This window comes from Bacillus rossius, assembly GCF_032445375.1.
Source record: "Bacillus rossius redtenbacheri isolate Brsri chromosome 4 unlocalized genomic scaffold, Brsri_v3 Brsri_v3_scf4_2, whole genome shotgun sequence".
Taxonomy (NCBI): domain Eukaryota; kingdom Metazoa; phylum Arthropoda; class Insecta; order Phasmatodea; family Bacillidae; genus Bacillus; species Bacillus rossius.
This window is the reverse complement of record NW_026962011.1, coordinates 12,386,235-12,406,683: the sequence shown is the minus strand read 5'-3', so window position 1 is coordinate 12,406,683 and position 20,449 is coordinate 12,386,235. Positions and strand designations below refer to the sequence as shown.

The following is a 20,449-nucleotide window of genomic DNA, read 5'->3' as shown; positions in this document are numbered from 1 at the left end:
TGTTTTAAATCCACGTTCGTTTATGAGACTAGTTTAAAAGAAGAACCTTGAAAAATAACAGCTCCTTGGATCTCTTATTCAGCCTATTATCGGCGACGTGAATTTGGATTCGAGCAGGTTAAGAATCATTCACAATAATGAGGCTCGCATGGCAGTTTTCTAGGTGGAAACACACCTGGGAAAGAGACAGTAAACATTTACTTTGGAGCAAGTAAAGTATATCTCGATAACACACGCTGGCTTACGGAGTGTGACTTCAAGCTAAGGAAAGTTCTTCTTAAGTACAAAGCCTTATTTAGAACTTTCTTATCGCACTGCCGAGGGGCACCCGGGGATCTTTTTGATTAAAAGCCGTTCCGAAAACCCGCCCGGAGTACTTGGAAGAGTGGGAATAACACTTCTCAAATCCAGCACGTGTTCTGGGGAGTTTCCCCAACTCGCTCCGCGCTGCGAGTTCTTGATCCCTCGCAAAGAGAATGACGGGCACATAAGAAGACATCCGCCAGATCTGAAGCAAAGTCCGGCTGAGCGTAAAAACCTTTCCAGATCTTTATCTCTTCGGGGAAAAAAGAATTTTCAAAGGGTCTTTTTTTGTCTCTCTCTCCCGCGTCTTTTGCAGAGCCTTCCGTTATATCCGAGCATCTCGGCGTGTCAAAAGCGAGAAAACGCAAGTTGAATAAAAAGGATTGAAAATAAAGGAGAAAATATTCAAAGCTAAGAAGTACTTGAGTGATGGTAAAATATGGTAGGAAAACTACTGGTTTCTGCGAACGAAAGATATCACCAACACAAGTTAATCTTGCTACATTTTTTTTTTTATCATTTATCATCCTTGTATTTGGAAATTCAGATTATAGGAACATACTTTCCTGATTATTAAAAACAGCATTCCTTTATGTACTGAACAAATAATGGTCCTTAGAATATTTTTTTTACTAATTTTATTGTTCCGAAACAAATATTTACAATTTGGTAAAAAGAGCATGTGTAATTCAGTACACGTGATAGAAGTGAAATTTATTTGGCAATTCAAACCTCGTCACGTAAGTGCTCTCTTTATATATTTGGCGTCAAAAACGTTTCAAAACAATGTTTCACGAAAACGTTGCATTAAAATTCAGCCTTCAAATTGTAATTGAAGTTTTACCCTCTTCGCAACCAAAGAAGTTTCAATTGAACAAAAACAATTGATATTCGACACACGGTATTGTTTGTTTGAAGTATTTACAGACTAATTTCAGTCGTTTAAGCAGCAAGTATGTGTGTTTTGATTCCAGAAATTTTTTGTTTCTGAAAAGATACTGTTTTATTTATAAGTTTATTATACTCGGCATTATTTTAAAGAATTCTACGTTAAATTTTGTGTCCTATTTTCCTATAGTAAGTTAATTTGTAACATTAACAACATGAGAACAGAAGTTGGTTTTTACTCCGGAAAAAAATTTAAAATTATATGGCTTTAGTGATTTGCCAGATGGCTACATAGGCAGTGGCGCAGACAGGATTGTTTTTTTTTTTGGGGGGGGGGGGCGTTATTTTCAAGACAAAATAAAAACATTTTACTGTTTATAATTAAAATTTAATACTTAGGATATCTTTAAAAGAAAAAAAGAAAAACTTTATTACATTCTTACAATTTAAAACATGGGATACCAACAAATAAAACATAAACCATTACAATGTACATTACAATTTAAAACGTAGGATTTAAGATTCGAATAATGAAAAAAAATCTTGAAATCATTACAACAGATAATTTTTTATTGAAGCAAATTCTTAGCTGCTGTTATGATTCTGACAAATTAAGAAACTTGAGTTGCAGATTTTACCGCAGTTGGATGTTAAGACGCCTTGGTTTTTTGGCTAAATTGTCAAGTACCTCTTCTGGCGATACTGAAATTTTGCCATGTATGTATGTCAAAGCGAGCCCATTCAGACGATCTTCTCCTGTTGGGTTTCTCAGGTAAGTTTTCAATAATTTTAATGTTGAAAATGACCTTTCGCAAGTGCATGTTGTGACAGGGAGAGTGGCCATTATGGTGAGAAGATCGTGCACAGTTGGAAACATGTTAACATTGCATTTTTGCAATGCATCAATGGCACTTTGTGGAATTTGCTTCAAACCCTGAACAAAGTGCACCCATAGGATGAGCTCACCTTTGATATCAGTAGCAAGATCATAAAATTCAGCCAAATTCATCAGTTCTCTGACAGTTTCATCTGGAATGGGAAACCCTGCTGTACCAGGACCTACTGCAGCTAAAAGGGGATGAAAAGGTTGAAGTTGTTCTTTGTGAGAAAAAAAATTGTCATCAATGGTTGACACCGTCTCATCCAAAAAAGGAATATAAAATGCTCTCCTGTAATATTCATTTGGAGTGTCAGCTGGTGTGTTGCACCTTAGCATTTGACGACCTACAAAACGGGGCTGCACAACTGCTACACTAAATTCTCTACAGACATCTGAAGCCTTTTTAAATATTGTGTGGAAACATCCCTCAGTAGTTTGGCGCATGTTTTCCAGTGAGGCCTTCAGACTCATTGCAGAGTTTACTGCAAGTCTGAGATCCAAATTTACAGTTTGAAGGTACTTGCTGAGTGGTAATGCAATTTCAAAAACAGACTTTATTACATACAAGGCAATAAGAAAATCACAATTGCATATCGCACATGCAAGCACCCTTGCATCTGTAGCTGTCTTTCTGTCACTCCATAAACCTGCAATCACGTCCAGAGCTGCCAACATAGGCTCAAGCAATTCAATAAAGGAGCGAAGGGAATTATGTCGTTCAACCCATCGAGTAGGACACATTCTTTTCAGTTTCTGTGCCCTAGGCATCTCTAGCATTTTATTGATTTCGTCTTGAAGTACATTCTGTCTTTTTGGGAACTTAAAAAAGTTCCATGCAGTTTCAATAGTTCCCATGCAGTTTATTATTTGTGGTAAGTTGCAACCTTGAGACAGTGCAAGATTGAATGAGTGCGAAGAACAATGAACATACTGGGCTTTCTTGTGTTTTTGCTGAACAATTGCTGGGGCACCTCTCAAAGCACCACTCATAGCTGCTGCCCCATCATAACCTTGGCCGACCAACTTTTTTGTTTCTAGCCCCACTTCATCCATTGTTATACAAATTGTGTTTGCTAAGCCAGCCCCTGTAAATCCTTTACTGAGATGAACTGCAGAAATTCTTCATGGACTACGAAATTTTCTACGAATCTTGCACACACTGCTAGTTGAACTGTTCCACTTACATCTGTTGTTTCGTCACACATTATTGAAAAGAACTTAGCTTGATTAACTCTTTCAACCAATTTATTTAGTATTATGACATTCAGAGATGATATAATTTCATTCTGCAACTGTCAGCTTATGTATGTGGCATTTGAACCTCCTGTTGACAGGTGTTCCTTTAATGCCTGATCTCCAGCCTCAGCTCTAAATATTAGAAGAGACCTAAATTTACATTCACCTTTCTTAGGAGGCTCTTCCAAATTAAGGGGTCCTGAACCTTGGTGGCCTCTAAATGCAATGCCTAACCTGGCAAGGAAACTAGCAGTCTCAATAATAGGTTAAGGCACTCTAGATTCCTTTCAATCTGTGACTTAAGTTCTCTGTCCAGACTAATGTCTACACTTTCTTTCAAACCTGTGTAAGTTGCCAGAAAGTTGGCAGCGCTTTCCATACATTGTGCATGATACCGAGTGTTAGCATTTTTGTTAAATTCAGATTTTGCATCCTTCCAATCTCTGAATGGCTTTTTCACTAATTTTCCTGCATATGAAGACTGATGCCCTACAGTAGTAGCAAATAAGATGCAGTACTTAACATTATGCACCATCCTGTTCTGGTTAGTAGACCAACCATCTCCACTTTGTCATCCACTTCAGCTGGAATTTCAGATTGCGATTTCCTGATGGTTTGAATTTGAAGTTGAATTGTAGTGTCCATGGGTTTTCTAATAGATCCTTCCTAGTTGCAGCATCCATCTGAAATATTACATATTAATATTTGGACATAATGTTTATGTCAATTAAAAATACTCGGAAAAAATGTAAAAATAAAAAAGTACTTACAGGCTTGCTCATGGCTAGTCCAAAATCCTTTGAATATGGGGCAAATAAATTCCCCAGTTGAGAAGTGTCCATTTTTTCGTTCGAAAACTTGGATGTGCTAGCATGTGGAAAGGAGCTGATACTCGATACATATTTCTGCTGTTCAATGTTGGCTGTAGATGTCATGGCCCTGTGTTCATTTCTAAGATCCTATCGACAAAGAAAAATACCAATATTCCAAGCCTGTAGCGTAGTTCAAACGTTGCATCAAAACATTAAATTAAACCACTTCCATAGTGTTTCCTCAAAAGAATTAATCTATGATGGTCTTCAAACATTTTCCCTGACATAATTTTTAAGAACGCGGCCAATATTATTAATCTCCGACCCCCGCGTTCTCCAGCAACAACAAAAACTGGCGTATCGGCAGTCTGGGTTTGAGATTATATTAATTTTTATGCAAAACTTAAATATATTATTTACAATTATTTGTAATGGAATTTAGTATAATATGTGATGCTATAATAATGTTACGAATGTGAGCAAGGCCACGACATGTGCAGGTGCAGAGCTGACTGGCGGCTTATGCAACATGATATCCGCCACGCGCGCCTGGAAGATAACAAGCATTGTCGCTTTCCCCCTTCCTTCCTACCTCTCCCCGTGCGGCGCCCTGCCTTTGACACGTAACTGAAACCGGACAGCTGCGGAGTTACGCGAGCCGCCGACATGTGTTTTCGAGAGATTTCTGCCGTCAGGACAGCTCGGAATGACGCGACTGGCCCCGGCCGCTCTCGTGAGTTCTGGAATTGCTCCGGGGTTTATATATATGCCCGAGGTCGTCAGGGCAGGGGGTCAGTAGAGTTCAGAGAGAGAGAGAGTTCAGGCGGGAGCTTTCCCGCGGCGGAGTTTCCGGGGCGATAGTGCCGCGAGTGCGGCAGAGTGGCGAAGTCCTTGGACGAAGGTTCCAGGGCAGGGAGTGAGTGAGTTCAGCTCCCACGGCGGAGTTTCCGTCCGATAGAGCGGCGAAGTCTCTGGACGAAGGTTCCAGGGCGAAGAGTTCAGTTCCGGGTTATAGTGTCGCGGGCGCGGCGGAGTTCCAAGCGAAGTTCCGAGCGAGGCGTGAGTGGGATCTCGGCGAAGGCAAGTGCGTCGGCGGCGGCGGAGTGCAGCGACAAGGTCCCGTGGCGGAGACCCACGAGTGGTGCTGCGGCGAGAGTTACGCCAGAGGTGCGGCCCAGCGAGGCGTGTGGATTGTGAGAAACAAGTGACTGGAGGAAGCAACATTTTTTTAAAGTACAATTGATTAGTTGCCATTTTAGATTATTTGTAAGTGACATATAGTGGCAATAAATAAAACTGTGTGTGTGATAGAAATCTTTAATTGGGCTATCCTTTACGAACCCGCTGTAAATCGTAACACTAATATAAATAACAGGAAAACAAAGTAAATAAAATGGATGTGCGTCCTAACCTAACTTGGCTACAATAACAAAACTTTGGCTCATCTATTGGGCGTTCAATAACGAACCTGATAAATTTTACATTGAAAAGTATTTTTAACAAGATAATTAGAGTCTCGTTTTAAATAACACAATAAACTATCACATGAGAAAAAATACAATAAAATAATTATAATAATAAATTTTCGGTAACCAAATACTACAATCTAAAAACATTATAACTTTAGCTATAACCAAAATTTGACACTGACTTATAACAACTACATTAGCATTAGCCTAGGTACTTACGCTCGCTATTCCTAAAGGGTTGGCTTCTGATGCTGTTGCGGCTGAATCAATGTTTTCTTCTCTGCATTTTTTTGATTTTATTAAAAACTTGTCCATGATTATAACAGTGATAAAACCATCAGTGTAATATGAGATTGCAGATAGATAACAGTTTGTTAGAAGATGCTCACAGAATGAACAATATCCGTGGCTGTCTTAGCGACGCCAAGTGCATTCGCTCACCATCTTTGGCAATATATTGAACTACGACTAGCAAACACTTGCTACACAAAGACCAGGCAACTCTACTCTGTTAAGTGGGATGAATATCCGCCATCTTGGATTTTTATTTTATGACTGTAAATAATGTAGTCTGTTAGCACTGTAGACGTACTGATTCCTCGGCATAAATAGTTTTTTACCATTATTATTTTGGCTCTGGGGGGGGGGGGGGTGTTTAACTCCCAACTCCCCCCCCCCCCCTCGTTTGGCCACTGACATAGGACTTCCAACTCCATAAATCATCGTTAACATACGATTCAAAAACGGTTTTTCTCCCGAGTCCAGTTGTTTGCGTTAGCTACAATCGAGTAATAATAATTCTAAGCTGTACTGCCTTCAGTTCCATTCACACCCTGAGGCAAGTTTACAGCTGTTGCATTAAACACTAGTTCTATATCACTAAAAACAAATGGATGTTATACTATGTAAAGTGTAACACTAACGTTGGAATGTTGTTTTCTCGAGATTTATACGCGGTATAATGAGGCAAAAAAAAAAAGAAGAGAGAATTAGTGGAACGTCTCCTGCGGCCAAACGCTTTCTCGATTGCTTCGACCATAAAGTTCTCCAAATGACGTTCGCGTTTTCGGAACCCGAACGCGATGAGATAACAAGCTCAAGTTAGTTCCGCCACGGGAATGGGGGGGAAAAAATCACTCGCAATTACGTAAGTTCGTGTATAGAACAACCCGCAGCATTTCGCCCGCCGTTTGAAGCAGTTTAACGTCTTAGCAGTGAGTGGTTCGCATCGAAAACTTTTTTTTCCTGGTCCTTCGGGCAGATGGCGTACTTCGTGTATCCGCGGCGGGCTAGTTCATCTCCCACGCAAATTCAGAATTAGTCTTGTTGCTAATGGCAATGGTACTTAGCCAAGTAGCGAGCGACGCTCGCATTATGGTAATTTTTAAACGCCTAAAGGAACTCTCGAACTAAAATAAATAAACAAAATTTTATTGGTGAATGCGGACGAGTTTTATGTGCTCAGAAATAATAAAAAAAAGTTTTGTAATTTTCTTTTCTGGAAGTGAACACAAAATATACGGGGAAGAGGTCTGTAATTTCAAAACACGTATCTGATCTCTGCACGTTTTGATACGCGGGATTTACATACCTTTGATAGCTTTGGGAGTCTTATTTTAGTTTAGGATATCTCGTCGTTTACGCCTTTGAAGAATTAGAAAGTGGCACAAACTATCAGTATTTGATCAATTAACTTTAAAACCTTAATATGTCAGGAAAATGCTTGTATTTGAGATCCACGTTTTATTTAAATAACCACATAACCACGTTTGCATTTCCCGAAATTTATTATTTGGCGTAATGGAGAATCATTACCGTGGCCGTGTGTGTGTTTGTATGTACACACACGTAAATTGTAAATGCGTGTTCAAAATTTTACATAGCAATAATTATTTTTTTGTTGGTAAATTGAAATACGTGGTTAAGAGTAAAATAATGTGAAATCCTTAGTCTCACCGAAAAATAAAGGAGACAAATAAACTCATTAATTAAAATCTTCCCGGTGGTTGGGAACGAAGCGGTGATATTATCACATTAAAGTAACACATTAGTGATTATGACAAACTTTAATTTTGTTTCTTTTGTCACGATAGTAATTTTTAATCACAAACGAGACTATTTTCATTCGAATATTCTTGTTTCAAATCTGACATATTTGTACCCAAACGTAGATGAAATAAATCAACACGTAGGACTCGAACACAGCCGAGGACTCGTGCAGCTGCAGCGGCGCCGGCTCCAGGTGGCTAGCCGGGCATTTCCCCGGGCCATTCCATTTGGGTAGCAGGCACTAGAAAGAAGTCATTTGACAGAAATTTCGGAGACGTGACTTTCGGTCTAGCGCATTTCGGTATAGTGCCTGTTCGGTCTAGTGCCTGTTCGGTCTAGCGCATTTCGGTCTAGTGCCTTTTCGGTCTAGTCCTCTAATGACTTTTCGATCTAGTGCCTTTCTGTCTAGTGCCTTTGCTGACTAGTGCCTTTCGGTCTAGTGCCTTTACTATCTAGTTTCCTTTTCGGTCTAGCGCCTTTCGTGTTGGTGCCTGTTCGGTCCAGGGCCTTTCGGTCTAGTGCTTTTTTTTCGGTCTAGTACATTTCAACTAAATTATTATCGATCTAGCGTCTTTCGGTCTATTGCCTGTTACCATAGTTAAGACATTTTCATAGCGAAATAATTTTTTTCAATTTTTAGATTTAGTGCATTTTCGCTCTAGTGCCTTTCGGCTAAACGACCTTCGGTCTTGTGATTTTCGGTTTACTTCCCTTTTTTTTCACAGTTTTTTCTATTCTACTAAAAATCTGGACATTAATGGGAACAGAATAATTAAATTGTTATTACCACGCATCATTTAAAGCGCCGATCATACCTACATATTTCCATTGAAAGTATCGTATTAGATAAACTTTAAATAAATGATTGCCTTTAATAATAGCGCGATTTTGCCAACATTTGACCGAAATAACTCATTTAACTTACCGGGAAAAATTCATTAGGAAAAAATTAAAAGTTTTTAAAGATAAATTAGCAAAACCATTATTGAAATTAAAGTTTTGGATTGGCTTAAAAACGTCGTTTGAAAGTGTTTATTTACAAATTTTCCGGGGGGAAGCCCTGGGGGATATTTCATACTCCCCCTTCCTCTTCAAAGGTTAGTCACCTTTTCAAAATATTATTTCCCCGTAAAAGTAAATGACCTAGGGCCCCACAGAGTCTGGGGCAGCCACCGTCAGACAACTGTACAAAAACCCTCGGGCTGGCGTGCTCGCTGGGACAGGGTTCCAAACAACTACCTCGAAGTAGCCCCTAACAAATTTATACTCAACTAAAATCTAGATATAGTTGGTTCCATTAGAGCTATGCGTCACGAGAAATGGATATAGGACGACGCAAACGATTATTTATTACCCACGAACTCACCAAAGTGGATAAAAGCACACCGCGAACTCTACATCTGCTTTTGATTTCTCGTGTGTAGTAATGCAACGGACGTGAGTAAAGTGGCGACCAGTCTAAAAGCAAGCAGGGCATAATTCAAAAAATTTTATGTTGGAGAAATTATATGAGTGTTCATTGAAATACACAGTTAACTATGTTGTAATTGTAAGTGTTTGCTACCTGTGATTCAATGGTTTTAATTTTTTTTGGGAAATGTTTACTAAAACTGATGATTATGATAGGTCATTAACGTATGTTCGCCAAGGCAGAATGATTGTGCGGTGTTTTGCCCTGGCCTTCCGCGAGTGAATGTGAAAGGGACGTCACAAACACTTAGTCCTGAACCCAGGGAGAAATAATAACATACTTTCTTTTTAATGGTAAGATTTTAGCATACTCAGAATTGTGTGAGCGAAGCCGTCTGTTATTAGCTAGTAAAAATAAAAGTACAAATTTCTGAGAGAATTTTATTTATTTAACATACATTACCTAACCTAACCTACCTTTCATTTCTACAACAGGGAAATAAAAACCAGGATACATACGCGAATTTTTTGGCCATCTGACTCGGGGAGAATAATCCTAGGTTTCTCGTTTCAAGACCAAGACATTGCCGAAACCAATGAAAAAGGAGTAAGTAAATGGTTTTAATAGTTTTATCAAGTGGCAATAGCTTCGCACAAACTAAGCTGCTAACAACTTTGCTATCAGAAATTTATCACTGCTGAAATTATTCACCGGAAAATCATTTCCGCTCTGTAACTATTAGCACTAGTGAGCGCACGGCAGTCAACTGCGCCGAACGACATCAGCTTCCACACTCTGTGTGTATTGTGTTCACGTGACTGCATTGAGCAAGCCTTCAAAGGTAAGTGAGCAAATATTTATACTTGTAGATAATTCATCGATTCAAACAATAATATCACGAATATATAAAACAAAAAATTTCATTCATCCACGTGTGGCAGAACAAAATACAATTCGAATCCTATTATTTATTATAAGAGCAATAACTGTTTTATTATCAGTGACAATGAAGTATATACTATGGATATAGAACATACGAATTTATAATATGGCTGGCATATGTTAAATTATTAAAATATATGGTTGCTTTTTTACGAAGGTATGAATACTTAATGAACATGATTTTAAGACAAATTATAGATATTTTCGTGAACCGTAAATAAGCCTCTAACTATAGGACCTCAGAATATAATAACATTTATTTTTCTTTCGCTTGTAATAAGGATTTTTTTTTTACCAAAAGTAATGACAAGATTTATTTTTTCTTTCAAAAATATATTATGTCGCGTTAAATTCGGTCATTTTTGAAAAATATTCGTATTGGTTAAAATAGAAACAAATTTATGAAGAGATTATTGACACGTGCCCATTGAAACTAATTATTCGACTTTAACACGTGCATGTTTTCGATTTGATATTGCTCTGCTTAAAGGTTTGTCTGTTGATTGCAGATATGGAAGAAATTAAGAATTTAAATGAAACGATTTACAATGGTAAGTTTTCGTTTGAACATTATTCATAAATTTACACTTCTTTCGTCATATTTTTTGTGATGTATAAAATAAATAACAAAAACCAAATTACCTAATAATATTGTTTCCTCGATGCATAAAGTATGTAATATGGAAAATCGCCATCTTGTTAAAGAACCTTAATTAGATCATGACCTAGATCAAAGCTAAAATCAGAAAAAAACAACAGAAAATCAAGAATAAAATGTTTTCATTTTATTTTCGTTCATTGCAGATTTGGAAGAAGAAGAATATTTTAATGAAACTTACGATAACGGTAAGTATTATAATTGACAGACTTTGAAAAAAAAGTTTTTTTTAATCCTTGTCTTAGTCTTAAATATAAAATTTAGAATATTTCCTATCAGGTTTAGTTACTATTATTTTTAACATTGGTAATACATGTTCCTACATATTTTTTCTGTGTAGAGTTAAACGTTTAATAAAATATATAACTCCATTATTTGGCTAGAGCATAAAGATGTGTTGAAAAAACTTAATTATTTTTAATTATATAGAGAAATTTATGTGTGATAAAAGTTAATAGTATCTTAAATAAATATTTAAAAATTATCTTATAAATGTCTTGAAAACCGCGCGTAGATCTTTCTTTTTCAATAGAAAAATTAAGACATGCCGAATATTATCACTGACATGATAATAACAAACGATAATATGCCTTCGTATTAAAGTTGTTTAATGTCGCAAATGGAAATTTCAAAGTTCAACTTAAAAACAATTATTTTCAAACCATTTTCTGTAAATTATTCTAATAGAAATATCGAAATTTGGAGGGAAAATTATTGTCTAAAAATTCTCTTTGTAATGCAGAGATTGAATTCAAACAATTCTCCACGTGGTCCTGTTTAATAGGTCCTAAGTAAACAATAATTTATTATTTTAATCATGTTATTTATTCATAATGTAAGCTAATAAAAATTAAATATTATGTCTTATTTTAATGTAAATACAAAATTATATATATATATTTTTTTTCATTTCAGATACATCCTCCAATCTTACTGATATGGGTAAGAAGAATTTTGAGTAATATTTTTGTTTTATTTTCAACAAGTTCTTACTTTGTTATATAGTTTAAAGTCTAAAACGAAGTAAAATACTGAATCTTTGGTATACCTAACTATAATTGTACTTTTAGATATGGTTGATTTTCAAGTCATGGATTATTTCTTATTAGATGATATGAAGAATAGTTTTGTTACTAATTGTCGAGTACTGGTTACTAAACATTTCAACAACTATTAAATAAGTTTCAAATGTAAACATTTCATTTGTAAACTTTTATCTCATTCATTACCTTTATTTATACAGTATTGACAAAAATACATTTTTTAAATAGGTGTTCATTAAAAACCCGAAATAAAACATAGTTTCTTACTGTAAATATATATTAAATCAATGTTATTTAAAAAAATGGAATATTACGTTCAGACCTGAATTATTAATGCAACCAAAGTGCACTTATGTAAGTTTTATTATTCATATAAATATTAACATTTTTTTCACTTAAACTAGTTTACTAATTTTTAGGAATTGAAAGTTACAAATTTTTTTTTTGGGGGGGGGGATGATAAAATTATTAAACTATACTTAAAAGCAGGCTTTCGGGATTCCATATTTTTAAAAATTTAATTATTGGTTCCTGATTGGTTTTGAACTATGCGTTACTTCGAGAGACGTTCAACGTGAAATAACATGCATGGTAGGTACACTTTTAAAAATATTTATACATACATATATTTACAAATGTTAAATATTTTAGATTTACATATAGAATATAAAAATAATTTTAACATTGAATTATAAATAAATTTTAATTTAAGTGAATAATACATATAAAGCTTGTGTTTCCTTCATATGAAATAACAAAGTAAACTTTTAAGTTTTTTAAGCAATCAACAAGTACAACTTATTAGTTAAAACATGCACGAATTCAAATACAACTGCGCAAATGCTTAACCATCTTTTCCAAGATCGACGCTGTGTACCCTCAGAAAACACATTCGCCAAAGCAGTGAATCTTGTTGCATATATGAGTTCTTAGAATCATACACCTATTTGCTATAGGATTGTTTGTAGAAAACTCTCAGATAATTCACAACCACATCAAGGCCATGTTACTACAAGAAAAAAAATATTTAAAACACTTAAGCAGAGTAGCGCAGTCCATAACATGATAAGAGTTTGGAGTTTTTTGCCAACAAAATAACTTAGAAAAAATAATACAAATGAGCTTGCTGAGTAACACTGCAATAATATTTGACCATTCCTTTTAATGCATCATGTGCTTGGTACCCAAGGTTACAGATCCCAAGTCTCGCAAGTGAATGTGTAAATGTAAAGAATGTGTAAAACATGGATTGCTAGTTTACTTTCTTGGAGTGCAACTAGAAAGCGAGTAAAATATATTTGCCAGAATAATACAATGATTACCAGAATGTGTTCAAATTCAATTCATTTAGATTTTCTAGTAATTGAAACAGTTGGCAACTTTTCAATAATTCCAGTAGAGAAGCCTTCACAGGATTGAATTTTGGATACATATAGTAGAGTTTTAACTACAAAATTCACTTAGTAATTTTTTTTATACTGACGTGATAGTCACCTGAAAAAACAAATAAAAAAAGTTGCTGAAAATTTTAGGTATTATATTCTTAATTACAAAATATATATTATGAGTAGTATGTAAAACGGGCTCCGGGAACAGGCTTTAAGACTGTGGAACCGATGAGCCGAACCGCCATCTTGGATTCTGACGTCACGGCGGCCATCTTGAAAGACCTTGACCTTGAACTTTTATCTTGACCTTGATCTTTGACTTTGAAATTTGACCTTCAAAATTTGCCCCCAATTCCTCCTAATTCGCCAAAATATAATTTTTTATAAAAATTACAGTGGACTCTCCCTATAACGATATCCAAGGGACCAGCGATTTTCATCGTTATAGAGAAAGATTGTTATACAGAGAGAAACCTATTTTTAAATCTTGGATGGAGTAGTGTGCTGAAATAAAACACCATATTAAACAGTATAAATGCAATATACAGTACTATATTTACATTGTCCACAAACACACATATGTACATATGTAGTAGTAAATTACATATGTATATGAAATGATACAATGATACAGTGTATACAATCATTAGTACATATGTAGTACTCTGTATTTAGAATGTCAAAATACGTACATACATAACACAACAAGACATACAGTTCATACAGTTTATTGGAAGAAGTCTTTTAGCGTCGTTTTCCTTTTTTTAGTTTTCCACAGCAATGACCTCACTTTATCTTCTAAACGACCGACATCTTCCGTAGCCACAGGATCATCTTGGTGAGTAAAGAATCTTCTCAGTACTTAAGCAGCCTCCAATGCCTCTTTTGGAGTTGGGACCGGTTCTGGTTCAGGCTGCTCCTCTGGATCAATGTTTTCCTGATCACTATCTTCATCAACACGAACAGAATTCAGGATGTCTTCGTCTGTAACACCCGCTGCTGTAGCCACTTGCCCATCGATGTTTTCAAAATCCAGAAGCTCCTCTTCTGAAAATGTTGTAGGAAGCTCCAGCTGCTGAACCCAAACGGCCAAAGGCAAGTCATCTTCATCATCTGCTGGCTCGGGATCTTTCAGCCATCCTGCATGCTTGAAGGAATGTCTTATGGTCTTATCCGTTACCTCTGCCCATGCCGTACTGACCATTTGTATGGCGTCTAGGATCGTAGGTTTGAAATTCCCATTAGACTCGACGAGTTCCATTAAAAGCCTGCGCCTATAATGACTTTTCAAACTTTTGATAACACTTTGGTCCATGGGCTGAAGGACACTTGTGGTGTTGGCAGGTAAGAAGCAGAGTTCTATGTTTTCGAGGTTTTCAATCATTGGATGTGCAGGGCAGTTGTCCACCAAAAGCAAGATTTTGTTCCCCTTCAACTCAGAATCCCATTTTCTCAACTCCTCTTCAAAAATTTGAGACATCATCCAAGCACTTTTGTTTGACTTGTAGGTGACAGGCAGACGCTTGATGTTTTTTAAACAACGCGGGTTTCTAGATTTGCCAATCACCAAAAGTTTTCTCTTTACCGATCCTGTCATATTGGCCGCTACCAAAACTGTAATTCTTTCTTTTGACAACTTTCCTCCAATACACTTTTCTGATTTGAATTTTAAAGTTTTGTTTGGTGTCAACTTGTAAAATAGACCCGTCTCATCAGCATTAAAAATGTTTTCGGCTGAATAACGAGCCTTAAGATCAGGCCATACCTTTTCTAGCCAGCCATCTGTAGTGTTCCTATCGACGTCACGAGCCTCCCCGTTGATCTGTCCATAATTAATGTTGTGGCGCTGCTTCCACTTGCTCAGCCAACCTTCAGAAGCCTTAAAATCAGGAATGCCAAGCTCTGTTGCATAAAACTCAGCTTTCATTTTTATCAAAGGTCCAGAGAGCGGTATGTTATTTATGCGTTGCTGTTGAAACCACTGCAGAATAGCACGATCTAAGTCTTCATACTGAGGTTTTCGCATTTTCTTTTTATCCCCATGCACATCTGCGTCAAGCCACTTGCGCCTATCCTTCCAAATGGTAGCCACAGTCAATTGGGAAAGCCCCGTTCGCCGCACAACATCAGTTTGTTTTTCACCATTTTCAATTGCTTTAACTAATGACACTTTTTCATCCACGGTGAGCACTTTCCGCTTTCTTGGTAGCATAATGGTTAGAATAAAACTGATAAAACACTCATTAACTTACACGGTGTACAAAAACAGCTCCGATATGAACAGCCAGGCGTGACGTGGCTAACTGAGTAAACTGACTGAGCTGCTTGGCGCGCGCTCAACTTCCCCACCACTGAACTGCCACCCCCGTGCCGATTAGTGGACTCGACCACCCCCTCGCCCGCCACTGACCTCCCACCCCCGCGCCGACTAGTGGACTCGACCACCCCCTCGCCTAAACACTGGAAATAACCGGTTACGGGCATTGACCTTGAGTCCAACTGGCGATCGCTCGTCAAGTGGTACGACTGGAAATTTTGTTTTATCGTAATGTTTTACTGTATTTTGATTAGTGTTCTAAGTAAATACATCGTTATAGAGAGTGAACGATATCGTTATTTAGAGAGAAAAAATATGTTGTTCTTATGGTAGACCAAACGTTAATGTCAATATCAATCGTTATAGAGAAAGTATCGTTATAGGGAGAATCGCTATATGGAGAGTTCACTGTACGTCAAAAATTTTCAAGAAATTCCTTAATTCAATAATTAGGATTTCTAAAACATCAAAATACTTTTTGCCTTAGAAAGAACTCAAAATCCTAAAAGCGGCTTAAAAGTCCTAAGAGCTAGCCGCTTTAAGCCACCGAGATCATGACCTTGAAAATTAGGATGCCATGGCAGCCATTTCGAATTATTACGTCACCGTTGCAATTTCCGTTACGGCCACCACTTTGAAATATTAATTTATTAACCGATTTTAATAAAAGAAAATTTAAAATTTATAAAAAATTCAATAATTATTTTTTTATAAAAAATTAATAAAAACCATACATTTAGGACATGGATCATCGGTTCGAAACAGGTGAAGGCAAAAAAATAAAAATGGTGACCGATCCTTCCTCCAAGGAAGTCGCTGGAAGACAGAACCCCCCCCCCCCCCCCCTTCATTATGTCAAGGTATATATATCGTCATCTAGTATGACGTCATGTCCGCCATCTTGAAAATCCGTAAAATTAATGCTAGAAAATCGGAAAAATTTAAAAATTAATAAAGAAATTTATTAATTCAAAATTAATAAAAAAAATTTAAACCTTCTTTGCACTTTCCGTTACGTCTGCCATCTTGGAAAATCATATTTATTTAGCTAGTAATTCAAAATAATTCCCGAATTCATCAAAAAATTCACTCATTAAAGTTATGTTTGATTCGATCAGTTCGTATCCTCGGTTCAATCTTTGGGCAATACAATAATTTTTAATTTTATGTAAACAATTTCAATTTCAATAAACCATGATCAAAGTCGTAAAAGAAGCATAGTTAGCAAGTCAACCATCATCATCCTATAAGCCATTACGACCGCCAGCTAAAAATTGTTATTTAATTAAAAATACCAGAAAAGTGTCATGTTCGAGAAATAAAAACCAACAACTTCTTTTACAAACATTAAATTTATTGCATAATTTCTATTCTACGACAGGAACACTTGCGAAAGTTAAAATCTTATAAACATTTAGGCCTGCATCGACGTAAAATGACTAATTCTTAGCTCCAATCAGTTTATACTAAACAGAGATCAGCCAGAAACTTCACTGACATAGTCCTCCTCTTCTTGACAGAGTTTCTGGATACCGTGTTTAACAGTTTGCTTCACATCGTCAGAACTGTAAATTACTGCAGCCGATGTATTAAATGCTCACTTCTTCACTTTGTCATCGAACAGATATAGCTTTCCATATATACAGTCCAACCACAAGTTATATTTCAATGGTCAGTTTGTTGCTACGTCATCAGTAAGCTGATTGATTATGTTCTGTCTGATAACGCCAAGAAAAATAAAAATATCTTTGATCAAAATGCTCCAAAGCTCCAACAGCTCCAAAGCTCTAACAACTCCAAAGCTACAAAGCTCCAACACCTCCAAAGCTCCTACAGCTCCAAAGCTCCAAAGTTTAATAGTCATTGGCTCCATCTGTATATGACTCCAGCATTCTTTTAGCTACAAAGCTCCGATTGCTCAAAGAGCTCCTAGGTTGCAATTGTTCAAACAGCTGCAAGAGATCAAAATGCTCCAAAGCTTAAATGCTCCAAAGCTCCAAATGCTCCAAAGCTCCAACGGTACCAAAGCTCGAACAGCTCCAAATGCTCCAACAGCTCAAAAGATCCAATGCTCCAACAGCTCCAAATCTCCCACAGCGCCAAAGATCTAACAGCTCCAATGCTCCAACAGCTCCAACAGCTCCAAAGCTCCAACAGCGTTAAAGCTCCAACAGCTCCAACAGCTCCAAATTTGCCAAAGCTCCAACAGCTCCAATGCTCTAAAAGTTCCAAATGACCCAAAGCTCCAAAGCTCAAATGCTCCAACAGCTCCAAATGCTCTAACAGCTCCAAATGCTCCAAAGTTCCAACAGCTCCAAATGCTCCAACAGCTACAAATGCTTTAAAAGCTTCAATGCTTTAACTGCTCCAAATGCTACAGTGCTCCAACAGCTCCAAATGCTCCAACTGCTCCAAATGCTCCAAAGATCCAAAGTTCCAATCGTTCCAAAGCTCCAAAGTTCCATAAGCTACAAATGCTCCAACTGTCTATGGCTCCAACAATCAATGATGTCAAAAGTACAAGGCTCCAATTGCTGGCTTGTGCTAGAACTCTATTCTTGTTCTACAAATGAGAAGTTCACAAGCTGACAGAAGCTGTTTTTGTAATTTTGTATTTTTTTTATTATTTTTAAATTATTTTGTGAGTTTTTGATATTAAAGAAATATGTGTGGTTGTTTCCTCCGTGTGCTCCCTATTATTCTTGTATATCGAGGGCATCATACCAGAAGGGCTTATCAACACTTTTTGCAATATGTTGATACGCACTTCTGAAATGATGCCCTCGATTATATTTATATATATATTTATTGTTTTCTCTGTGTGCTCCTTATTATTTCTGTGGTTTCTGAGAAACCGTTCTATGAATGAAGGATTATTTACTTAATGAGTTATGTCATTTTATTCAGATTTAAATTTAATTAATTGGTTTTCTGCTACTAAATCATCACTTGTAATATTTTTATCAGATGGATTTCAAACGTCAATACTATTACTCTGTCATATATAATAATAAGCTCTGAGACATCTGAAAATCATTAATAAGCAAGGTTAACTTCCTTCTACTTGGTGCATATCAAAGCCATCCTTCTGTTGCGAACGTAAGTGAGCATCCTGCATCCCACTTAAAATCTTATATATAAAATTCTCGTGTCACATACTCCTCCGAAACGGCTTGACCTATATTTATGAAATTTTGTATGCGTATTCAGTAGGTCTGAGAATCGGCTACTATCTATTTTTCATACCCCTAAGTGATAAGGGTTGTCCACCCCTAACATATTTTATTTTTTGGACAAAAGTTTTTTTATTTTTTATAATGTGGCATTAAAAAATACATACAACCCTAAATGTTCACGCTTCTATAACCAACCCCTTATTTTTAATAGAATTTTATATTTTAAACCCCGGTCGATAGCTGATCAATTAACACTTAACACATAGACCACATATTAATATGAAATTCCATCCCTAAGGGAGTGAAAAAGTGATAATTTAATTTTATAACAGAAAAAATCATAGTAGTCCATTGAAATGTTACATTTTTTAGGCCTTACCTTGCGTTTTTTTGTTGCGTGTGCTCCGCATACGCACATCAAGATATGTCGCGCGGCGCCTAACCGCGCGCCGATGCAACCAGCACAAGCCAAGTGTTCGCGCGCTGCGCGCATTACGTTCGGAGCCGCTCGGGAGCCCTCGGGGAAGCTCGTTTTGGCGGGCTGCCAACCGGACATCGCCGCAGGCGCCGGTTCCGGTTGCCCCGACCGAGAACAATCTGCCATGTTTGATACTCGCAGTTCGCAGAGTATAAAAGGTGTCCCATTTTGCGTTGAGGGAGGAGACTCGTCGCGACCACCAGCGACAACAGCCGGAGGCCCTGCTGGCCTTCCCTGCCGAAGGAAGCTACACCGTCAACACGTCTCGCCGGTCTGCCGTCACGCTGCCCGTTGGAAGAAGCTACCACTTGATAAAGTACTGTTTCGTCGTAGACACTTATAGACCGAGTGGGTAGAAAACTTAGAGTGAGAAGAGGGGCAGTGATGACGGAGGCAAGGCTTGGAGACGGCGGTGTGAGCTTGTGAGCCTCGATGAAAGACTTGACAACTGACTGGACATACAACACTTAGGTGCGAAACCCGGCAGTGACACGTGAAGAATAATGCCAGTGCCCACACCGACGAGCATTTCTCCCGCTATGATAGTTTGGGGAGATAGTCAATGGTAACCCCTGCATCGACGAATAAGAACTTGCCCGCAGAAATACGTGCCGACAAGAGTAATCGAAGTCGACGACCTGTTATATAAATTATTAGAGGCCTGCGAACATGCTTTATGTATTAGTCATCTTGTGTATAAATAGTAGTATTTTAGTTAATGATGTTTGCTAACTTGCGCATTGACAGAGGTCAATAATATTCCATAAGTCGAGGGGTTTTGTTAGTTATTTTCATTTGCACTCTGGGAATTTATGTACGTTAATTGTTTGTAACTTAGCTTTTCTTTTGACGGTGTACCCAGCGCCAAGCGGCGTGCCAAGTATGAGAGCACGGGCAATTGTGAAGTGGATTTGTTTAGCTGCATTCACGTGTCTCATGTTGCAATAATTATTAAACGTTTCTGTTCGCAGACTTTTGAATCAGAGCCACGCCGCAAATATCAACTGTTTAGGTTTTTGTGATTAATGAAGTTGTAATGAATAATTTCATGTATAATCAATAATAAATGTATTGTCACCGTACAGTTGTAATAGCTTTAGATGACATTTCGCCACACTCTGTTCCATTCCAACTCCTTGTTCCCCTCGAGTGTTTAACACGAGAGGCTACATTTTATAGGACGCAATTTTATTTTTTTCATGTGTAGGGGGGGTCAGTGTAAAGCTAAAACCAAGTTTGTGGGGTCGCCACCCTTGTCCCATGGCCGCCATCTTGAAAATAGGGGTTGAAATGTTTTTTACGATATCTCTTAAACTATTTATTTGATAAACAAAATTTGCAAACATTTTTTGTTGCAAATTAAATTCTCTACAACTTTGGTCCAGTAACTTTTTGTCGT

The 20,449-nt window shown here is 37.2% G+C and overlaps 1 protein-coding gene across 1 annotated transcript in view; it reads left to right on the top strand.

Annotated features, from left to right (window-relative positions):
- The first annotated feature begins 9,785 nt into the window (after positions 1-9,785).
- The window catches only part of LOC134541796 (neuropeptide CCHamide-1 receptor-like), a 60,621-nt gene continuing 49,957 nt past the window's right edge, over positions 9,786-20,449 (top strand). Inside the window, exons 1-4 of the mRNA XM_063385478.1 lie at positions 9,786-9,889; positions 10,500-10,541; positions 10,795-10,836; positions 11,564-11,590. Coding sequence (XP_063241548.1) covers positions 10,502-10,541; positions 10,795-10,836; positions 11,564-11,590 — 109 coding nt within the window. The 5' untranslated portion in view covers positions 9,786-9,889; positions 10,500-10,501. The remainder of the gene's footprint in view (positions 9,890-10,499; positions 10,542-10,794; positions 10,837-11,563; positions 11,591-20,449) is intronic.